We start from the raw sequence: 23,534 nt of genomic DNA, 5'->3' as shown, positions 1-23,534 counted from the left end.
CCAGATAATTTTGAAATCAGCATACAGTATACATGGTATACAATTTTACACAATTTACTAATGGAAATTTCATGCACAACATTATTAAACTGACAACAAGAATAGTAGATACAACAAAATCCATGTTTCAATATCATGAATATGACTTTTTAAAGTGATTTCTTCACTGACTTGTTTGCTTTATTTAAATCAGAAGATAAACGAGAGAACCGCCTACGGGTGCCATTGCTCATCTGCATTGTGCTGGACAATATGTAAGAAAAGAGTTCTAGTTCAGATTTTCTAAGTATAAAAAGGGCCATAATTCTGACAAAATGCAGGTTAGAGTTATGGTTCTTGAACTTCATAGTCCCCAAATGATGATAAACAAGTGTGCAAAGTTTAAAAGCTGTAGCTGTTATAGTAGACCCAAACAAATATCTTAACCGATGCCAACAATCAAGTGACAATAATAATAATCTTGTATATTTTTTTTTTTCAAAGATCAGACAAGCTAAAAAAGCTTTCAAGTATTAAAGCCAGTCACACAAATGTAAAAAAATAAATAACTTGACTTTATTGCCAAAAGAATCGGACTGAACATACAACTGCGCTCAGATGAGCTTGAAACTTTAATTTCACACAAAAATCACAACTAAACAACCCTGACAAGCCTTGTTTTAATGACAATTTTAATGACATTACACCACAGGACAGGTTAAACAACTTCTGGGAAGAAATCTTTTTGATGTTACATTTCATGTTCAAACTAATGACAATTTAAGATGAGCTTAAATTATTCAGCTGTATGAGTCAAATTCCCTGAAATCTGGTGTGACTGCATATCCATTTCTTGTGAGATGACATTAATTGTCCTTCTGAATTTTTCGGCAACGCCGTCTAAATTCGTTTTCTTTACCTATGCCATGTGACTTCAGTTTGCAAATCAAACTACTTGATAACGCATTAAAGATAATTTATCAAAATGGAAGATTTATGCAACACTCTGCCTGATTGGACGAGAGTGTCAATTTCTTTCACTCTGTTGATTGTGCTACGCTGAGTGAAATGTAGACAAAGCATTTATCCTAACTGACGCTATTCACAGTTTTAAAGCTAACTTTGGCTCAGTATATTTAGCAAGAATATTGATATATCTCAAAATGATAAGTAAGTTTAATAAATATGATAAAAACCTGTTCAAATACCAACATATATCAAATTAAAGAAAGAGCTGAATACGGTCTGCTATCACATGAATAAGGGTGTGATAAGAGTCTTTTATGTAGAGAAGTGCTTTTTAAAAGATTTTCCTTGTTACAATTGTCGTCTGTATATGAAAAGGTTTCTTGCTTTTGTGACTTATTCAGATTGCATATTAAAATGAGTACTTGTTTGCTTTGATATATTTGTTATAAAACAAATTATTTAACTGATTTATTATATATGAATATTTTTCTTTAGTATGGTATGCAAATATTGAACTCAGTTGAAATCTGTTTTATTATATATATGCTATATAATGACTGAATCTCATTACACTGAAAAGAAGGTATACTGCATACAGTTTATCTATGTGATATGACTACGGTCAAACTTTGCTTATGAAACAGAAATATTGAAATAATTACAATTGTATGTTTTGCTTGACCTTTTTTATAGGTGTGACGTCATTGTCCAAAGATTCATGAATAGCGAATATGCATTTGTTAAAGCGGGATCAGTTGGCCTATTTTAGAAATAAATAGAAATAATAAATAAAAAAATCCTTTAATTGATTTTTTCTCATGTATTCTAATCAAACTTTATTTGTAGCATCTTTATTAGGCCCGCTGCCAACTTTGTTCAGCTGGGACATTTGACCCCTTTTAGGGGCTGCTAGAGCTAAAACTTGAAATGCCTTTATACAGCGTCTCATGAACAGCTTGGTGGATCTTTGTTATACTTGTTCTGGAGCATCATTATAAGGTCCTCTTCCAAATTTATTTTTATGGGAACTTGGGCCCTATTAGGGACCACTATAGCTAAAAGTAGATATGCCTTTCTTCGCATTAACCGCTTAAATGTAATGGATTTTTATCAAACTCAATGGGTAACAATATCGTAAGGTCTCCTGCTATTTTGTTACAAATGGGGATAGGGACCAATTCAGCTAAAAATATAAACACGTTTAATGACCCCTTCATGAATCTTCATCAAACTACTGCTGTAATTATTCGTCTAAGGATAAACGAAACAAAATTGCAACCCTACAAAACCTTTGCGAAAAATTTAAAAAAGAACCATTTAAATTGTTAAAGTGCTGTGTTTAGTTTTGCAGTTTGAAAACCCAGCCACAAAAGTAGTAGAAGCTTCAAAAAAGGCCTCTGCTTCAAATACACTTCTGATGTACTTTAAAGGTACTTCCAATCACATAGACCTGCTTCGCATTCAGTCCCGGAGACTTCAATTGTACTTGTCTCATACTTCCCCTGAAGTCTCCGGGCCTTAATTGTGCTCCACTTTTGAGCATGGGACTTCAAGGAAGTACTAGGGACTTCAATGACACTTTAGAATCTTTAACAAACAAAAATTTGAGGATTCAAGTGGAACTTCAAATATACTTTCTTAACTTTGAAAAATACCTGCATCTAAGAACTTAAAATGTACTTCTGTGACTTTCTATTTTTAAAGTGACTCTTCATTTTATGTGCAGTAGTGGTTTTTTTATACTATGAAAGTGCTAAACTTTGTATATTTGTAATAAACAATTAAAGTTGTACAGATTTTTGTCTTGCTAATCTTAAAGCCCCATGCCACATTGTGTAAATTTTACAGTTGATTTCAACTGGATTCTTTTCGCACTAAAAATAGTATCTGCATATTCTAGCTCATGCTTTTTGACACTATCCCATACCCTCCTTAATTTTTGTTATATCATTGAAAAAAATACCATTTACGTAATACTCAAAACACATATATGTAAATTACACAAGAATAGAAGAATTCCATGTAAATGAAAGTCAGCTTTGTGTAAAGTGTAATAGTCCCTTTCTCATTTTGCTAGAAAACAAGTTGTTTATTTCCAATACCAAGTTTGACAATTCTGATGTCACACACATATCCATAAGATATCAGCAGTGGCGGGTACAGCTTACCATACTTGTACCATTTAACCCTTGCACCGGTAGCATGGATTGGCCTACTAAGCAGTTTTCATCTAGGGGTGAACTTGTCTGTTTCTTTCAATAGTTGTTCAAAATTTATAATGATATTTTTGTGAGTCAGTTAGAGACTAGATGCCATAGAAGATGTTGACCATGTATTTTCTGCAGATTAGTATAAAAATATTTAAACTGGAAATGAGTTAGTTAAGTACATAGGTACCATGTGGGACAAGTTTACTGGCAAGGACTGTACATAACCATTTATAGGAGGTACCAGGCACTGGCAACGGAAAGCATACATAAAATAGATCAAAAAATTTCTGTAAGGACCGGAGCAAAGGTGGACACAGACCTTAAGGTTTGACTTCTGGTGCGTCTAGTTCATGGAGTCCAAACTACAATAACTGTCAAGTCAGTCACGGTTTTCATATTTCATTTTCTGCTCTGATCTTTTATTTACACAAGTCTTTAAGCATGTACTTTTAAATTTTAAAATTTCAAGCGCCAAAGACGTGATACAACCTCGCGACCTCCAAGCTATTCGCAGCATTACCTTCCCTGGCGTTCATTAGTACTGTATCGCAAGGGAAGTAATCGCCGCAGAGGTTAGCACACCTCTTGATTGACAATCAAGCGCCTAACCACTTCAAACTTTGACCAAGGTCTGTTTGAAAAACTTAACCTGCAGATATGTTGATTTTAACAAACTTAACCGAAAAACTTAACTAACACGCGTTAACGCAGACAATGAGTGACAACCCCCTGCGAAATGTGACCATGTTCAACCATTTACAACAATGGTTTCAGCATAGCCATTCCAGGTTTGACCATGGTTAGACCAAAAATTTTGACATGGTTGACTATGGTCAAACAAGGGGTTGAAAAATAGGCCACCATGGTCAACTGATGTAGACCATGGTTGAGATACAACTGACCATGGTCAACTTTGTTACCATGGTGAAAATTACAACCAGGTTAAAAACAAACTGACACAGACATTATGTATGTTAAACCATGGTTGGAAAGGATACAGACCATGGTCAGAAACAAAGATTTTTTATGCACTTAAAACAAGCAGAAAATATATCTGGCATGAACTTTTCATAAAATTCATACTGAACAAAATTTCTAAAGATCCACCTGCTCTGAGATAATTTTTATTGTAATAACTGTATGTGCAGATTTAAGCATGATCATATAAATGTGTAGCATACAAAAGCGTTAAAATTTTATCTCATGAACTGTACATATGTATCTTGTGCCCCAAAGGCTGATTTGGGCCTTGCTGCCATAGATACTGCTAGGACCCTTTTTTATGAGTAATTGCGTAATCCACTTTTTTTTCGCTTAAGACAGACGGAATTTCTGTTATCATAGCAACCAATATTTTAGTCTGACTGAAAAAATAAATGATGTGCATAATCTACATATCGTCCTGTAACTAAAACCCCAAAGTTTCATGAACCTAGCTTATGTATTTTTTGAGTAATCGCATAATCCACTTCTTTTTCGCTGACAGACAGATGGACAGACGAGGGTAAACCTATAGTTTCTTCCAGTTTCACAGTAGGGACTAATTATAACCATATATATTGTCCGGTTATTTTCTGAAATACACTAATCAATACTAATTGCTAGGTACTCTTTTTAATGAAAAGTAATTTTATTGGTCTAACCACTGGATAGGGGGGCATTCGTGTGGACTGTTTGTACCTTACTTAACACACTTCTGCCTAGAATGTTTGGCATACATACAACATATACAGCATTGTCAATAGCTATATAGAAAAGTTTATCCATGATCTCAGACACATGAATTGTTTTCAGACATTCATTGATACAACTTTAAATATATGTCTGCCACTAATCTAAGGATGTAACAGTCATCGGGTATTTCATATACTTTCAAGACAGCAAACACTTTCTTTTCTTTAAAACAACAAAAAACTTGACCATGGTTCTTAACAGAATATCAGAGACAAAAATTCAAGTACTTTTCAAGGACTTTCAAGGCCTTTTACAATTTTCAAGCACTATTTTTTTTCAAAACCACGACCTAATCTGAACAACTTTTATCATGTAATGCAAAAATAAAACAACCATCACTTGTCACACCTTTGAAAATGACGTAATTCGATATTAGATTGATGTAATTCACTATTTTGCTGAGGTTTATCACTATTCTTGTGATTTTTTAGCGCACTCTTACTAATGAACCTCAAAATTTTGTCACACCGACTACAATACACTTCGTTCCGTCTGCTCTATAGGGCTTCAGCCACTGTTTATATCGTCTTTTGTCTCCCGTTACTTGAGTAAACATCTTTATTTTTCTTACTCATTTTAATTCACTGGAACACTCGCAAATAGCTAAAAATTGCGAGTTATTTTTCCCCGTACTTTTTAAAAAAAAACGGAAACATGCAAACGGTGATATAGTAAAATAGCACTCTGTAAATATCGATAAAGTTTGGCCGTAGACCACTATAACAGCATACGAGTGACCCGATCCTGCAATTTCACAGAATTTATTTTCATTTTCTCCGATTTATTTTAAGCCTTAAATTCTTTTTGCAAAGCAAAGTTACGAAAGAATATTTTCAAGGTCAAAATTCAAGGAGTTTTTTTCAAAATTCAAGTACTTTTCCAGTTTTTTTAGGGTTTTGTCATTTTCAAGAGTTTTTCAAGACTACCATCGAATTCAAGGACTTTTCAAGGCCTTGCGAACCCTTTTTGACTGAAACTACTTCACCTGAATGACAAACCACAAAATAACAAGTTCTTTTTTTCATTCGCTGATAAGCCTGACTGAAGTACTTTTGTCCATTAATTTCAACATGAAAACACTTTTTTAAATCCAATGCAGAAGTTGAGTTTGTTGACTGCAGAAGACCTTCACAGCATTCATCTGGTGAGACTGGTAAGAGTCTTCCTGCAACTTTACAAGACATCATTTCTTTTGCTGTTGTCCACTTGCTTCTACACTTAAGCATCCTGTTAAAAAAGTGTTTGCATTTGTAGCTAAGTCCACTGAACCTGAAACAGATTAGGAATAACAATCAGTAAAACCGAATGATGCTCCCTGAAGCATGTGCTTTTCGCGATATTGTCACTAACCAAATTAACACAAGAAAGGGAGACAACTATATGTAGAATTATATTTCTTGAAAAGGCATTTCCAGTTCTCTGTGTTTGTACTCTCCTCCCTCAATAAAGCCTTACTGCAACCTAGATTTCATCTAGACAAATATTCTAATAAAGTTTCATGAAGATCAAATAAAAAAATGCAAGCTCTATTGCTTTAACACAAGGTTTTTTTTTATCATTTGATCTGTTGACCTAGTAAGCAGTCTTTTTACCTCAGATGATGCATATTTAAACTCCAACTAGATTTCATCAAGACAATCATTCTGACTAAATTTCATAAAAATCCAATGTAAAATATAGCCTTTATTGAATACACAATATTTCTCTAAGATTTCACCTGGGGACCTAGTTTTTTGATCACAGATGATCCATATTTGAACTTGGCTTAGATTTCGTCGACCAAGTTACATGAAGATTCAGTGACAAATGCAGTCTATAGCTTGCACAAGGTTAAGTGTGGACAAAAGATAGACAGCTCAGGTAAACCCAATAACAAAAAGCATTTATTTTACACATTTTCCTAAGTTTTTAGTGGTAAAACAGGCAGATTTCGGTATTTCAAGTGGATTTCAGTTCATTTTCAGTAATTACAACCGAATTAGACTTACTTCTGTTATGACTTGCCTGCATATGTGTCTCAAGTCACTGCCTTGAAGACAGATTCCTGCTACAGATGAGACAGTCAAACTTTTAAGCTTTGCCTTTTATCTGCACACTGGGGGCCATGACTGCTGAAATACAAACATTCACAACATTTTACATTTTCACATGGAGAAAAGAATTTTAAACAAGTCACTGTGCATAATCTCCATATTGCCATCAATTTCACATACTAATTTTCATTAACCAGGGAGCCCTTAATCTTCATGAGTTATCAAAGGGTCCATCTGTTAGAGCCATATTTTGACTATTTCCGTTACCATAGCAATCACAAACATTCTGACCATGTTTCATAAAGATTGAGTAAAAAATGCAACCTCTAGAGCGTAAACAAAGATTTTCTATGATTTGCCCCTGTGACCTATTTTTAACCGCACTTGAATTTCATCAAGGCAAACATTCTGACCAAGTTTCATAAAATTCACTCAAAAAATGCAACCTCTAGACTGTAAACAAGCAAAATAGAGCAAATTTTATAAAATCAAGACATTTAATAACTCTGCCCTATTATAAGTCCATTGTGTTTACACAGGACTTACCTGTGTATTGAAGTGACATGTTCATATATAAATAAAAAAAGACAGTGGCAAGTTTGAAGCTTTCTTGTAATTTTAACAATAAATTTTTAAGGAAAGTACTTCTCGTCTGTACACTGAACTGACATCCTGTCACCTAAAATACACAGATATGAAACAGGCCGTTCCAATAACATTAACAAGAGTCTCGTTTTAATCTTTCGCTCGCGAGAACTACGCGAAATTTGAAGTACCTGATACAGCGCCATTTCATTTTCCTCGGCTATGAATCCGGTTTATCATTGATAACAACATATTTATTTCAACAAGAGGACCATGATGGTCCTGAATCGCTCACCTCTTCCCACATGACCCAGTTTTGAGTATGACATCGTTTTTTCTATTATTTGACATAGTGACCTAGTTTTTGAGCTCATGTGACCAAGTTTTGAACTTGACCTAGATATTATCAAGATAAAAATTCTGACCAATTTTCATGAAGATCCATTGAAAAATATGGTCTCTAGAGAGGTCACAAGGTTTTTCTATTATTTGACCTATTTGACCTAGTTTTCAAAGGTACGTGACCCTGTTTTGAACTTTACATAGATATCATCAAGGTGAACATTCTCACTAATTTTCATGAAGATCTCATGAAAAATATGGCCTCTAGAGAGGTCACAAGGTTTTTCTATTTTTATACCTACTGGCCTAGTTTTTGACCGCACGTGACCCAGTTTCGAAACTGACCTAGATATCATCAAGGTGAATATTCAGATCAATTTTCATGAAGATCCATTGAAAATATGGCCTCTAGAGAGGGCAAAAGATTTTAATAATTTTAGACCTACTGACCTAGTTTTTGATAGCAGTTGACCCAGTTTCAAACTTGACCTAGATATCATCAAGATGAACATTTAGACCAACTTTCATACAGATCCCATGAAAAGTATGGCCTCTAGAGAGGTCACAAGGTTTTTTTTTTTATTTGACCTACTGACCTAGTTTTTTAAGCACATGACCCAGTTTCAAACTTGACCTAGATATCATCAAGGTGAACATTCTGACCAATTTTTATGGAGATCCATTCACAAGTATGGCCTCTAGAGAGGTCACAAGGTTTTTCTATTATTTGACCTACTGACCTAGTTTTTGAAGGCACGTGACCCACTTTCGAACTTGACCTAGATATCATCAAGATGAACATTCAGACCAATTTTCATACAGATCCCATGAAAAATATGGCCTTTAGAGAGGTCACAAGGTTTTTCTATTATTTGACCTACTGACCTAGTTTTTGATGGCATGTGACCCACTTTCGAACTTGACCTAATATCATCAAGATGAACATTCTGACCAACTTTCATACAGATCCCATGAAAAATATGCCTCTAAGAGGTCACAAGGTTTTTCTATTATTTGACCTACTGACCTAGTTTTTTTATGGCACGTGACCCACTTTCGAACTTGACCTAATATCATCAAGATGAACATTCTGACCAATTTTTCATGAAGATCTCATGAAATATATGGGCCCCTAGAGAGTCACAAGGTTTTTCTATTTTTAGCCCTACTGACCTAGTTTTTGACCGCACGTGACCCAGTTTCGAACTTGACCTAATATCATCAAGATGAACATTCAGACCAACTTTCATACAGATCCCATGAAAAATATGGCCTTTAGAGAGGTCACAAGGTTTTTCTATTATTTGACCTACTGACCTAGTTTTTTTATGGCACGTGACCCATTTCGAACTTGACCTAGATATCATCAAGGTGAACATTCTGACCAATTTTTCATGAAGATCTGGTGAAATATATGGCCTCTAGAGAGGTCACAAGGTTTTTCTATTTTTAGACCTACTGACCTAGTTTTTGATGGGAACGTGACCCAGTTTCGAACTTGACCTAGATATCATCAAGGTGAACATTCTGACCAATTTTCATGAAGATCTTGTGAAATATATGCCTCCCAGAGAGGTCACAAGGTTTTTTCCATTTTTAGACCTACTGACCTAGTTTTTGATGGCACGTGACCGAGTTTCGAACTTGACCTAGATATCATCAAGATGAACATTCTGACCAACTTTCATAAAGATCCCATGAAAAATGTGACCTCTAGAGTGGTCACAAGCAAAAGTTTACGGACGGACAGACGGACGCACGGACGACGGACACCGCACGATCACAAAAGCTCACCTTGTCACTTTGTGACAGGTGAGCTAAAAAGTGAAAAAATGGATTAATTCTCATAAAATATGCAATACCCTATCGGATTTACATTTTTAAGAATGCTTATATTGGATCAATCTGACTAAAGTACTTGATCTTCTAAACGAAGATCTGAGAACGACCCATTCACATTCGTCTTCTGTATATTTTGGATTTCCATTATTGCTATTTTTATGTTATCCAATCAGGCGACTTGTTCCAATTTCAAAGAGTAAGAAAAATATGCAGTTATTCCAGGACTCGAACCCGGGACCCCTCGCTTACAAAGCAAGTGGCCTACCGACTGAGCTAACCGGCTATCTGATAAATTACGACATAAGAATTGTAAATATCAAAAGTCAATGCTAGAGGTAGATTTGCAAAATGTTGTAAGCTAGGCTCTGATTGGCTAGTGAAAGGGCCGTCAGAACGAGGCAATGAATAGGTCGTTTTCAGATCCTATGCGTAGCGTAATAGGAGATGTACTTTAGTCAGATTGATATTGGATTTACCTCCAGATCTAATTAGGCTGTTTTTAATCCATTTACTGTACATTTCGCCTTTTCATTAGCACTATCAGCTTTGTCTCAAATTCCCACAAATACTTTATGTATTACTTTATTTCTCCTGTACATTCCTGCTGTTAAACTCTTATGCACTGATGCGCACCTGCATAAAATACTCGCAAGGGTGTCATGCATTATTTATAGATAGAGACAGATTCAGTGGACATAGCAAAAGGGTCAGTCATAAACGGTCATATAAGGTAGGATTTAATATTTCATTAAACACTGTCATAATTTTGGCCAGTGTGCTTTTTTTGAAAAGAAGACATATTTTATTATACAATGGAATAAGAATTGCATTCACGATGTTTACTGGACAAGAAATCAAGTTTTGCATATTGATCGTATCACCCGTGATAACGTTTTTCAGGAAACAAGATCTGGTGGTGTATCTGTGTATATTTAGGTCTTTGTTTGAACTAATAACAAGTAACAAATATATCTCCAATTTTGTAATTAAGTTATGTATCAGGTGGCCCCAGTAGCTCAGTTGGTACAGTATTGACATGGTAAGCAGAGGGGGTCTGAAGCTGAAGCTACACATTTTTCTCCCAAAACGGTTTCATTGGGGGCCCCAGTTTTAAATTGAAGTACCCCTTGAGCTCTACTGGGCGAAGCACTGGCTGGGGTATTCGAGGCAAACCAGGATTTGTTTCCACATTTTCCAATAAATTACAAATTGGAAATGTCACTTAAAATTGAGGAGGAATGTAGTAGTTCTCTTGTCAGGTAGCCATGGTAATTGATAGAGTTGACACAGTAAGCCAAGGGTCCGAGGTTAGAATCCTGATCGAGGCTACATATTTTCCTCCTCAAATAGTTGTTTATTTCCAAATCCTCACTTTACGACTTTGATTTTAGTTTGACAACTATGCTATTTCACAAATTAGCACTTACAAGAGCCGTTCGGCGCGTTAAATTCTCATTAAATTTTCGACTGGTTGAATGTTTCTCGCTGAGCACTTTTCCTGGATGTTTTTTTTCCTATCCGAAAATCAGTGCACTTGTCATGAAATGTTATTAATGCTAGATCGTTTAAGGGAAATGGCGTAGCAATAATACAATTTTCTTACCAAATTGCTAGCTGAACACCAAAACTGTCACATAGACACTTATAGACAACGTAAATTGGTGTAAAGCTAAGTTGAAAGGAATAAGGTCAGTAATTCGGTCGAAAATGTGCTTCCGTGGTGTAGTCGAAAGAAGTCCATAATAAATAGATCCTAATTTTCCCATTTTTGCGCAAATTCATGTAGAACGAGTGCTTTAATCACCGTTTCTCACTACTAGAAGACATTCTGCATGAAATGAGATGGTTTTCATGTTAAATACATCCCACATGGCAAGTTTTGCAGATCGAAACCGGGAAATAGGTGTTTATTGCGCTGACGAGAGTAAATATGCGCTATTTTTTAGGGTAGCAGACCACAACTGACTGGCATTTCACTAGGAACTACATAACCCCCTATTTTCTTTTCATTTTTTCGTTAATTTGTGATAGAACTTTCATGAAAAATAGGTGTAGGAAAAAGTGATGTTCTCTAAAGTACGTAAAGACAATATGAAGTTGTCGTTTTTTATAGAAACAAAGAAGATTTGAATTACTGACCTTTAACCTATAAGAGCTGAAATAAGACTTTCTCGAAACACATCGCAATTAGTCTTAATAGTCATAGATCGGTTGTTTATGATATAAAAGGGTGTTTTCAATGCAAAATAATAGTGAAATTTGAAAAATTTTGAATTTTGACCATATTTTGAGATGCGCCTATTCAGCAGCGATTTCTGGGATTAAAAGCCAGTATTTTGTCTCCAGAATGTCAAAAATGCACAAAATGCATCCTTTTGGGTCTTATTCATGACGGAATGAATGATATTCAGAATCCAAGTGAAAAATAATGCAAACGAGTGAAACTTTTACCAAAATATACAATAAAAGGGCCATAGGCCAAAATTTAGCCCAGTAAATTGTAGGGGTGGCTTCTATTAAATGTCTATATTTCTCTAAAATCTCGAAATTTCACAATGAAACTTGGGAATATGTTTGGTATTACATCTTTCTTGAAAATAGAAATGAAAATTATGTGATATTTGAAAAGAAAACATTTCTTATAGGAATAAGGTCAGTAATTCGGTCGAAAATGTGCTTCCGTGGTGTAGTCGAAAGAAGTCCATAATAAATAGATCCTAATTTTCCCATTTTTTGCGCAAATTCGTGTAGAACGAGTGCTTTAATCACCGTTTCCTCACTACTAGAAGACATCTGCATGAAATGAGACGGTTTTCATGTTCATACACCCCACATGGCAAGTTTTGCAGATCGAAACCGGAAGTAGGTGTTTATTGCGCTGACGAGAGTAAATATGCGCCATTTTTAGGTAGCAGACCACAACTGACTGGCATTTCACTAGGAACTACATAACCCCCTAATTTTCTTTTCATTCTTTGTTAATTTGTGATAGAACTTTCATGAAAAATAGGTGTAGGAAAAAGTGATGTTCTCTAAAGATACGTAAAGACGATATGAAGTTGTCGTTTTTTATATGAAACAAAGAAGGATTTGAATTACTGACCTTTAACCTGAAAGGCATGTCGATGTTGACTTCTGGATAGCTTTGGTCGCTCACATCCTCACAAAAACGAAATTCGTGCATTGCTGAAATATATCGTTGCTTCTGGTGTGCATATTATTATATTGAAAAATATATTTTTGAAAGCATAACCAGTGAACATCAATAACATCTTGTCTCGGTTATTTAGAAAGACCGCGAATCATAATTTCTATGATGTAAGCGGCTGTTCCGGAAACGGCTGATTTTAAACGCGGCAGAAATGGCAGACGATTTAATGTATTTCTTAATCCAGTGGGAGGATCGCTTTATGTCCGTCATCGACATAAAGCACATCGTCAAACCAGTAAAGAACAAGTTTGTCTACAAGGAGGGAGAAAACATTAGGGCGCAGTTTGGCAAGAAAAACAGCTACGAAGCTGTCATCTGTGAAATACATCGTAAGTATAGATCTGTCAAAAAAGTTGGAAACACGTTTGTACAATAGATCTACAGGTGTATTTCTATATGAAATTTGACGTGATAAATGCGCCCCCGCCATACATGTGATCTCCCGCGCGGGAGGGACAAAATCCCGATTTTTTCACCTTGCCTCCCGTCTCCCGACCAAAACCACAATTCTCCCGCTTTTCAAAAAAAAAAAAAAAAAAAAAATCAATATTATGACTTGGTTGATAATTACCGAGGAGTGCCAAACATGTTTACACAGTAAATCAAAGTGTCACCGACTGTTGTGTATTATACATGTTTGACACGTAGCTGGAGGAAAGAGTTAGTTTTTCACAGGTGAATTTTGATAACACGATTAATTGTTTTGATAAGGGATTAGACAAGCAGGACCTTTTCCACCTGTCTCATGGGGCCGAATATCGACCCATTCTCAATGCCAATTAGGCTCCATTTTTTTACCAATATGAAGCAAAAAAACTCCAAGTCACAAGAAATAATTCCCAGCTGAAATGAATTTTTGATTATTCAAAGAAAATAAAATCACATAAATAATTGTTGGAAAAACCAACCCAGTACTATTTTTAGAACATGAATGTTATTTCCCCTTATGCAGTTACGCCATTTTCTTCCAATGTTTACCAAATTAATCTGCTAATAAATCGGACTTATTTCATTGAAAATTGGATGAAAACACACACTCATTTATATGATAACTTCAATCTACATTATTTTGGTAAGGGTAAATACATGTTGATGCATTTCTGTTTTCTGTTTTTCATGTCAAAATCAGTATTTTCATACGAAAGTGGTGGGGTAAGGAATTTACATAATTTATGGGTTGTGTTCAGACCAATTTAGGCTTTGTTTTTTTCTTCAGTCCTCGAGTAGAATAATGTTAATGCATGTTCACCACCATTCCAGACCTAAACTGAGACTTTGTTTCAACAAATTTAATCTGTTTAACTTCTGTAAAACAGCATGCTCGACTTTTCTCAGTGATTGACTCTGAATTAAAGCTTTGCCAGTAAAAGGGGCAGTTAAAGTTTTGCCAGTAAAAGGGGCATAATAGTCAATAGCTTTGAATGTAACAGATATATTGGACATTATATAAAACTTTAACCAAAAAATGCAAGTTAAAAAGTGGCATAACACTGTCAAAATTCAAATCAAGAGTTATGAGGATCAGTTGTTTCTTCTGGTGTAGACTTATGCGTTATTTTGTGGCCTAAAATGTTGGATTTTGTCTCCAAGTTTTGTGTCTGCGCGCTTAATTTATGTCGATAAAAAACCTCCAGTTTTGAAACCCCAACTCCAGCTGAAAAAGGCAAACCTCCAGTTTTGGGATTCTGAACTTATCACATGTATGGCCCCCGCCCCATCCCCAAGAAATATTCTGTTACTGCCCTTGCTGCCAGGGCTTTTTTTCACGGAGAGGGGAAGGGGCCCAGGCCCTTGATTTTGGGGAAAATGGGCTACGTGTTTTGGTAAAAGGGGAATAAAAATCTTGAGGTAAAGACCAATTTAGGGGAAAATGCACAATTCTAAAGAAATTTTCTGAGGGGAAGGCACATGTAAAAGGCCCCTGCTATAGAAGGAAAAAAAAGCCCTGGCTGCTATTTTACACATGTTGAATTATTACCAGGTTGGCTTGAGTACCGTAATTATCATGAATGTGCTTTAATTCCAGTATGACTGTTAATCCAAGTAAGTTTTCATTTTAAATTTCATATTTTAACATACATGCCATATCTCCCGCCGGGAGGCTTTTTCTCCCGTATTTTCAGTATATCTCCCGGTCTCCCGCCGGGACATGAAAACCTCCCGTAAAAAAATAAATTCAGAAAAAGGTTCTCTGCCGAAAAATCGTATCTCGGACCCAATGTAGACCTTTAGAAAATACTTGAAATTCAATATTGAGTAGCCCGGAAATACACTTCAAACATAATTTACATAGTTGTCTATAATCCCTAGCTTGTTTATCGAGAGATACACGCCTGAGACATTAATTACCTACTGTCACTATCTGCAAACAATTAACCATTTAATCGTACCCGTAGGCAATTGTAAACATGTGCATGTGAGATTTTAGACTGATTCAATAACATCAAAGCCACTGATCCGTAATTTTTCAAAACAATATGTAAACCAGTCTTAAAATTACGTCATTTTACCGCCACCTGCCAAAGTGCACTTTCGTTTTCGCTGACCTTAAATTAATAAATATTATATTTATCGGGAAACACTTTTCCTGTATTTATCGAGCCATCAGAGGATAAGACAGGTTAGTGCTAACACCGAGTTTATGTTTCTCAATTTAAATACTTGCACAACATGCAAAAAATGGACAACAACTTAACAAAATTGGCGAGTTGATGTCACACTACACAGAATTTCGGACAAACATGAATTCGGATAAGCGAATTTTATGAAATAAATTGCAATTCATATTGCCCGAATAATTGACTGCCATTCCTTTGTGATATTCATATTGTCATGTTGCAATAATTAACAGGAGAAGAATTCCCAGGTTAAATACATATAAAGAAATGACTGCCCTTAAAAGACTGTTTTGACATGATATCTCCACAATCTTTGGTTTAAACAATATTTTATTCATATATATTTACAACATGAAACGTTACATAGTTACAGCATGAAGGATTGAGTAGAAAGCCAAGCTTATTTGAAACTCTCTCCACAATCTTTTGAGTATTGTGTGCTTAAACATGTCAAAAAGATCACTCTGCCCAGATGCAGAAGCATCAACACATAAAGCAAAAACAAAGTTCCTGGTTCAATCTTTCATGGAATTCTGAATTTCCTTGGATTAAGTTAAGTGCTATAAGTAATAATCATGCATTCTGTACACAACTGTTGTCTCCACTCATCAATTCAGTGTAAAAAAACTTGATGATTTTTTCATGAAAACGGCTATTTAGCACGTAAAAAGTCAGCGAATAAAAGTCTCCCTTATTTTTACCCAAATCTCCCTTAAAAAAAGCCCTGCTGAGGCAAAACTCCCTTATTGACCGTCTGAAAATATGGCATGTATGTTTTAAAATATAAACGTTTGTAACCAAAGGAAATTTTCTTGTGTTTCATCTGTGGATACACAAGTTCTTTAACTCTAGACTATATATATAGAGCCGGAGCTAGAGTTACGGTCTAGCCACTGCCTTTTAATAAAACCACTGCACTGGTACACCAATTGCGAAAAAGACTAGATCGACCATTGCCGGTTTGATTTTTGTAGAGTATGCTGGACCAGGCAGTAATGTACATCACGATCCATCTTTACTGAATGAAAAGCATGTGTGCTGTCAAAATGAACTGTGCCATATTGTCTGTATACAGTGTAATTGTACAGACAGGAATTTACTATGTATTTATTTAACGAACAAGTGGAAAAAAACTAAGAATTAAGTCCAAATCCGGTTCAGGCAGCTGCATATGGTTGGCCATCGCCATCAAAAATAATTCAGTCAGCCGCGGATAAAATATTTATGCTCCGGCATAAATACGATTTTAGCCGCCGCATAAATATTTAACCCCCGGCATAAATATGATTTAATCTGCGGTTAAATTATTTTAGCTCCGGTATTAAACTACCGAGCATAAAATATTTAATATTGAATGACATTGGCCAATAATTAATTTAGCCGCGGTGTAAATATTTAAGCTCCAGCATCAATGTGATTTGACCCGCGGTTAAAATATTTAGGTCCGGCAAAAACTGCAAAATATTCAGTGGCAAAGCGGTGTGTGAGGGTATTCGTCACTCCTGTGACAGAGCTCTAGTTTTATTTGTGACTGATTTAATTATGCCCCTTGTTTAACGTAGAAGTTTTTATTTTCTTTGCGAGTTCATATCTCCAATACTATTGCAGATATTCGGTTGAAATTTCACACATGTCTCCGGGTAATACACAGTAACATACCATCAAGGCTTATAACTCTGTAAGGCATTTTCTAGAATTATCCCCCTTTTTGAAATCAGAAAATTTTTACATTTTGTATGTAAAGATTTTAGTTTTGACAAGTATTTGTGGAATTATTCTCTGTTTTCAACTTTTAAAATTAACATTGAAACCTTATATTATACTATCCAGCACTGAGAATAGTTGAGCGCGCTGTCTTCGGACAGCTCTTGTTAAGGGTAGTTATACCCATGTGTGCGTATAAGAGCTGTAGTGAGTACTCTGGTATCCAAGAGTCTGTCTTGAAAAATGAGCACAAATATTGGTAACCACAGAGAATCAGATCATTATATCACAATAGTTTTGAAGATTGCTTTAAAATTACAAATGTAGTAAGTTTTCGATTAAACACATACACCACTGCCTGAAAAATTCATTCTGTCGATTCTGTGTATGCATCAACAAGAAAAAGAAAAAACATTACCTTACGTAAAACTGGTATAGATGTGTACATGGGCTTACTGAATTACCATTAGACTCTAGTTTGATATAGATTACAGTTTGAAATATTGTTTGTCAGTTTAAGTTGGGCTTATATTCATAAAAGTAACAGGTGAATCAAGGTTTGATTTGTGAATTGTAAGCCTGGACTCATGGGTCAGATCTGATCATCACATGCCTAGCAATCCACAGTCCTAGACTGCCCCTAGTATTTTGGAATACCAAGTTTAGTAACCATCTTCATGTTGTAAGACTTAGTAATATTTGACCCCTACTGTACCCATGATGGTGATATTAAATGGGGTTGCCTAAATGGGGCTTGAAACAAAAAAGTGAGAAAACGAGTAGTAATATGGGGTGATTATCATCTAATGGTGATTTTCATTGAATAAGGGTTATTACTTGTCATATTTCAGTTACTATTGTTGAAGACAGTAAGGCTGGACATCTTCTCATGAAGCCAAGACCAGAAAGTATTACCAGCATGGAAACTGACAGTGTTAAAAAAAGGTATTATCTAGGTTTATATACAGGGTTTTGTTGTGTACTTCTGGATATGTACTACCCTGTCTGTACTGTATGTTCAATGTCTGAGCTAGGTACATGGCAAAATTAAGTTTGTCAGACTACCGGTATATACAATACTGGTAGTTATTATGCTTCACTTCACAAGAAGGTGTATATATTGCTTTGCACATGTTGATTGTTAGACCAAATGGTCTCCGATAAAGAAAAACTAGAAAACGCTTGCGCCTAGGTTCCTCAAACTTGGTAGGCAGGTTGCCGTTGGTCATGGCCCGTATTGTTTTTGAGGCCAAAGGTCAAGGTCACAATGTTTGTCATGACTGGTAGATGTAGATGACCCCTATTGTTTTTGAGGTCACCAGGTCAAGGTCACAGTGACTTGAACAACAAGAGATCACAGAGTGATCTTGGCGCCCACCTATGTGCCATTTTTGAGTGTTCCAAATTTCAAGACTTACTGACTACCTCAAGGTCAAATTTCATTTCCGTACACAACACTGTGCATGTGGTCCAAATTCAAAAGCTGTAGCTTGAGAAATGTGAAAGTAGGTCACCAGGTCAATGTCAAGGTCAAAGTTTGTTTCAGTTCACAATCCTATGCATGTGGTCTAAATTTGAAGCCTGTAGCTACAGAAATGTGAAAGTAGGTCACTAGGTCAATCTTAAGGTCAAAGTTTTCGTTACACAAAACTATGCAAGTGGTCCAAATTTGAAGACTGTAGCTTGAGAAATGTAAAAGTAGGTCACTAGGTCAAAATCGAGGTCAAATTCTATTTCGGAATACAAAACTATGCATGTGGTCCAAATTTGAAGCCTGTACCTTCAAAAATGTGAAAGTAGGTCACTAGGTCAATGTAAAGGTCAAAGTTCATTTCGGTACACAAAACTATGCATGTGGTCCAAATTTGAAGGCTATAGCTTGAGAAATGTAAAAGTAGGTCACTAGGTCAAAATCAAGGTCAAGTTTTATTTCAGAATACAAAACTATGCATGTGGTCCAAATTTGAAGCCTATACCTTAAAAATGTGAAAGTAGGTCACTAGGTCAATGTAAAGGTCAAAGTTCATTTCGGTACACAAAACTATGCAAGTGGTCCAAATTTGAAGGCTGTAGCTTGAGAAATGTAAAAGTAGGTCACTAGGTCAAAATCAAGGTCAAATTTTATTTCAGAATACAAAACTATGCATGTGGTCCAAATTTGAAGCCTGTACCTTAAAAATGTGAAAGTAGGTCACTAGGTCAATGTAAAGGTCAAAGTTTATTTCGGTACACAAAACTATGCAAGTGGTCCAAATTTGAAGGCTGTAGCTTGAGAAATGTAAAAGTAGGTCACTAGGTCAAAATCATGGTCAAATTTTATTTCGGAATACAAAACTACGCATGTGGTCCAAATTTGAAGCCTGTACCTTAAAAATGTGAAAGTAGGTCACTAGGTCAATGTGAAGGTCAAAGTTTTTTTCGGCACACAAAACTATGCATGTGGTCCAAATTTGAAGGCTGTAGCTTGAGAAATGTGAAAGTAGGTCACTAGGGCAAAATCAATGTCAAATTTCGTTTTGAAACACGGAACTAAGCATATGGTCTAAATTTGAAGCCTGTACCTTCAAAAATGTGAAAGTAGGTCACTAGGTCAAAATCAAGGTCAAAGTTTTTTCCAGTGCACAAAACTATGTATGTGGTCCAAATTTGAAGGCTGTAGCTACAGAAATGTGAAAGTAGGTCACTAGGTCAAAATCAAGGTCAACTCATGCCAAGGTTCATCTTGCCACTCAAAAATATACAAGTGGTCCAAATTTTAAGGCTGTAGCTACAGAAATGTGAAAGTAGGTCACTAGGTCAAAATCAAGGTCAACTCCCTGTCAAGGTTCATCTTGCCACTCAAAAATATACATGTGGTCCAAATTTGAATGTTTTAGTTATTGACAAGAACATTTTAAAAGCTTTTCCCTATATAAGTCTATATGAACCATGTCACCCCGGGGCGGGGCCATTTTTGACCCTAGGGCGATAATTTGAACAAACTTGGTAGAGAACCACTAGATGATGCTACATTACAAGTATCAAAGCCTTAGGCTTTGTGGTTTGAACAAGAAGATTTTCAAAGTTTTTCCTTATGTAAGTCTATGTAAACCATATGACCCCAGGCGGGGCCATATTTGACCCTAGGGGTATAATATGAAACAATCTTAGTTGAAGACCACTAGATGATGTCACATACAAAATATCAAAGCCCTAGGCCCTGTGGTTTTGGACAAGGGGTTTTTCAAAGTTTTTCCCTATATAAGTCATTATAAACTATGTGACCCCCAGGGCGGGGCCATATTTGACCCCAGAAATAATTTGAATCATCTTGGTAGAGGACCACTAGATGATGCTTCATACCAAATATCAAAGCCCTAGGCTCTGTGGTTTTGGATAAGAAGGTTTTCAAAGTTTTTCCCTATATAAATCTATGTAAAATATAGAAATAAACAAAGGGCCATAACTCACTCATAAATTGTTGAACCAGTCTGATTTTTAGGGGGACACAACTAGGGTACCAATACATCATTCTGACAAAGTTTGGTCAAAATCCCCCTAGTAGTTTCTGAGGAGATGCGATAACGAGAAATTGTTAACGGACGGACGGACCACGGACGCAGAGTGATTTTAATAGCCCACCATCTGATGATGGTGGGCTAATAAAACAGTTTCCAATCAAAAACTAGAGAATGCTTTGGTGTAAGCATATCAAACTTGGTAGGCAGGTTGGTCATGATGTTAGATGAACCCTATAGTTGTTGAAGTCAACAGGTCAAAGTCTGAGGTCACCAGGTCAAAGTCACATTGACTGATCAGTTAATTAGTTTCCAGTTAATAACAGTGGGTGTTGAGGGATACTCTATGATCAGGGTTGCCACCTAGCTTGAAAAATCAGGGAAATTTGTTTTTCAAGATCAGTGAATTGGTAGAGAATTTTGAAAATTGTAAGTCAGTGAAAAATGAAAATTTCAGGAAAGGTGGGAGCGGGATTTTCCTGAATCAGATACAAAATCCAGTGACTGTTGCAGTCTCCAGGCAATATAAGTAAGTGTTGACTATATATAAATGTCTCTTGAACTAAGGAGACAGGCTGGTCATTACCAGTAGATGATCCCTATTGTTTTTGAGGTCAAAAGTCAAGGTCACAGTGATTTTGAACAGTAAAACCGTTTTTGATCCACCAATAACCAGGGAATGCTTGGTCCTAGATTCCTCAAACTTGGTAGGCAGGTTGGTCATGACCAGTAGATGAGCCCTATTGTTTTTGTTTTTGAGATCACTAGGTCAAGGTCACTGAGGAGCATATGTTTATTAAACGTTTCTTGTTTTGCATTATTTTGGAAAGATTGCATTACAAATCTGTCTTACGAATGCTGGTGTGCAAGAAAAAGTATCTTTGTTCAGATCAGATTATAGTATTCATTACCTCAGGTATTACTTCTGTACAGGAGAAAATTTTGTATGTGTCCCAGGATGAGTATATTAAGTATGTATACATGCATTGTACTGATTAAAGTTTTTCTTCTATTTAGGGATTTTGACGAACTTCAAGATCAGGTTAGGCGCTTAAAGAAGAGGGTTCGGGAACTCGAAAAGTTCCAAGATTCTGAGAAATCCAGCAATAAAGCATCTAATCTGCCTGAAGGACCAATCCTGTCCAGCCATTCAGAAAGTCCTAGTAGCCCTTCACAGAAACCGTGTGAGGAGTATAATGGCTATACAGAACCACAACTGAAGGATATGATCTGTCACGAGGACAGCCTTTTTGAGTGCTGTAAAAAACTTCTGGCTCTGTTTTCCACTGACTACATTACTACCCATAGTGTAACTGGTAGGAGAGCAAACACCAGCACAGAGCCCAAACCCAAATTTGATCCAAGATTGTATGCTTGCTTAAGCAAAGTGTTAAAAGAAAAGTTTCCTGGCACTAAAGACACAGAAATAACATTGAAGGTGCGAGCTGTTCAAAAGAAATGCAAAAAAGCTAATCAGTAAAATGAAGGTTTTACGGAATAAATTTTTGATTGTTTAATATTGTTCCTAGTGTAGATTTTTATTCCTCAAAGCAGCCTTTATTATTAATGGTGAAGGTGCATTAAGTGTTATAAATACTTGTTCATCTGTGGGTATCAGAAATTACGGTATGTGTTTTGGTCAAGATGGATTGAAATTTCTTTCAAAGGTTGAAAACCTAATTTTGGAGGCATTTTCTGCTGCAAAGCTCTGAAGCCTTTGTATTTAGTGCTCATATACAGTGATCAGTAGTTGTCTGTGTTCTAATAATTATATTCAAATAGCACGTCCATTAACCATGGTTGAACCAAGTTCATTAACCATACTCTCACCATGTTTATTCATGGTTAACCATGTTCATAGACCATGTCCTAATCATAGTTTGACCATGGTTCTCATTTAACCATGTACATAGACCATATCTTAATCATGGTTGAACCATGTTCTAATCATAGTTTAGTTTGACCATGGTTCTCATTTAACCATGTTCATAGACCATATCTTAATCATGGTTGAACCATGGTCAGCAATATGTTATTTTGTTAAACCATGATAAACCAAGGTCATACAACCATAGGTTGACCATGGTTGGCAATGGTCCATTTCGCAGGGGAGACTTTTGTGATTTACCTAGCCTGTTTTTAGCTCACCTGAATTGCTCAGGTGAGTTATTGTGATCGCTCGATGTCTGTCTGTCTGTCTGTTGTCTGTCAACATTTAGCTTGTTAGTCAGGTTTGTCTGGTACATGCTCAATAACAGCTTCAAGGGGCTTAAAATTACTTCGATAGTGCTTTAAAGGTACTTCAGATGGGACTTTATCCATGCTTCTTGATATACTTAAAAGATACTTCTTTACATGAAGCACATTTGAGGCACATAATGCTACTTATTTAAGATGGAACTTTAAATGTACTTTAGTGGGTGAGACTTCAGTTGTGCTTCCTTGAACGAAGCGTATTTGAGGCATAATTTCCATATTTTTTACAGCTGGGACTTCAGTTGTGCTTCATTAGAAGCTTCAAAGATACTTCCCTGACGGAGCACATTTGATGCATAATTAGCATATTTTAGACGGGCCTTCAAGTGTACTTCTTCCTATTGATTGCTAATACATAGTTATTGCCGTCAAACTGAAGTACATTTAAAGCGCCAACTTCAGTAACGCTAACTTGGTACTCCAGAGGGGAGCTTTATTTATACTTCTTATATACATCAAATGTACTGATTTTGCGGGTGGGAAATGTTAGATGAAAGATGAATGTTAGATGAAAAATTCATAAACTTCTTTCCTTATTACAATTTGCCGACCAT

At 36.0% G+C, this 23,534-nt stretch overlaps 2 protein-coding genes across 7 annotated transcripts in view; one reads left to right on the top strand and one right to left on the bottom strand.

Moving 5' to 3' along the window:
• LOC123565369 (solute carrier family 12 member 3-like) overlaps window positions 1–23,534 on the bottom strand; it is a 108,101-nt gene that overhangs the window by 61,575 nt on the left and 22,992 nt on the right. The window lies entirely within an intron of this gene.
• Window positions 12,686–22,248, top strand: LOC128546157 (uncharacterized). Of its 3 annotated transcripts, none has more exons than XM_053549885.1 (4): window positions 12,686–13,234; window positions 18,079–18,172; window positions 21,182–21,253; window positions 21,742–22,248. In XM_053549885.1, the coding sequence occupies exons 1-4, from the start codon at window positions 13,057–13,059 to the stop codon at window positions 22,202–22,204; spliced, it is 807 nt and encodes a 268-aa protein (XP_053405860.1). In that variant the 5' UTR covers window positions 12,686–13,056; the 3' UTR covers window positions 22,205–22,248. The 3 variants fall into 3 exon arrangements, with proteins under 3 accessions (XP_053405860.1, XP_053405862.1, XP_053405861.1); XM_053549886.1 differs by lacking the exon at window positions 12,686–13,234 and adding an exon at window positions 13,319–13,977; XM_053549887.1 differs by lacking the exon at window positions 21,182–21,253.

This window comes from Mercenaria mercenaria, chromosome 8 (assembly GCF_021730395.1).
Source record: "Mercenaria mercenaria strain notata chromosome 8, MADL_Memer_1, whole genome shotgun sequence".
In the NCBI taxonomy this organism is placed as follows: Eukaryota; Metazoa; Mollusca; class Bivalvia; order Venerida; family Veneridae; genus Mercenaria; species Mercenaria mercenaria.
This window is presented reverse-complemented; position numbering and strand designations above follow the sequence as displayed.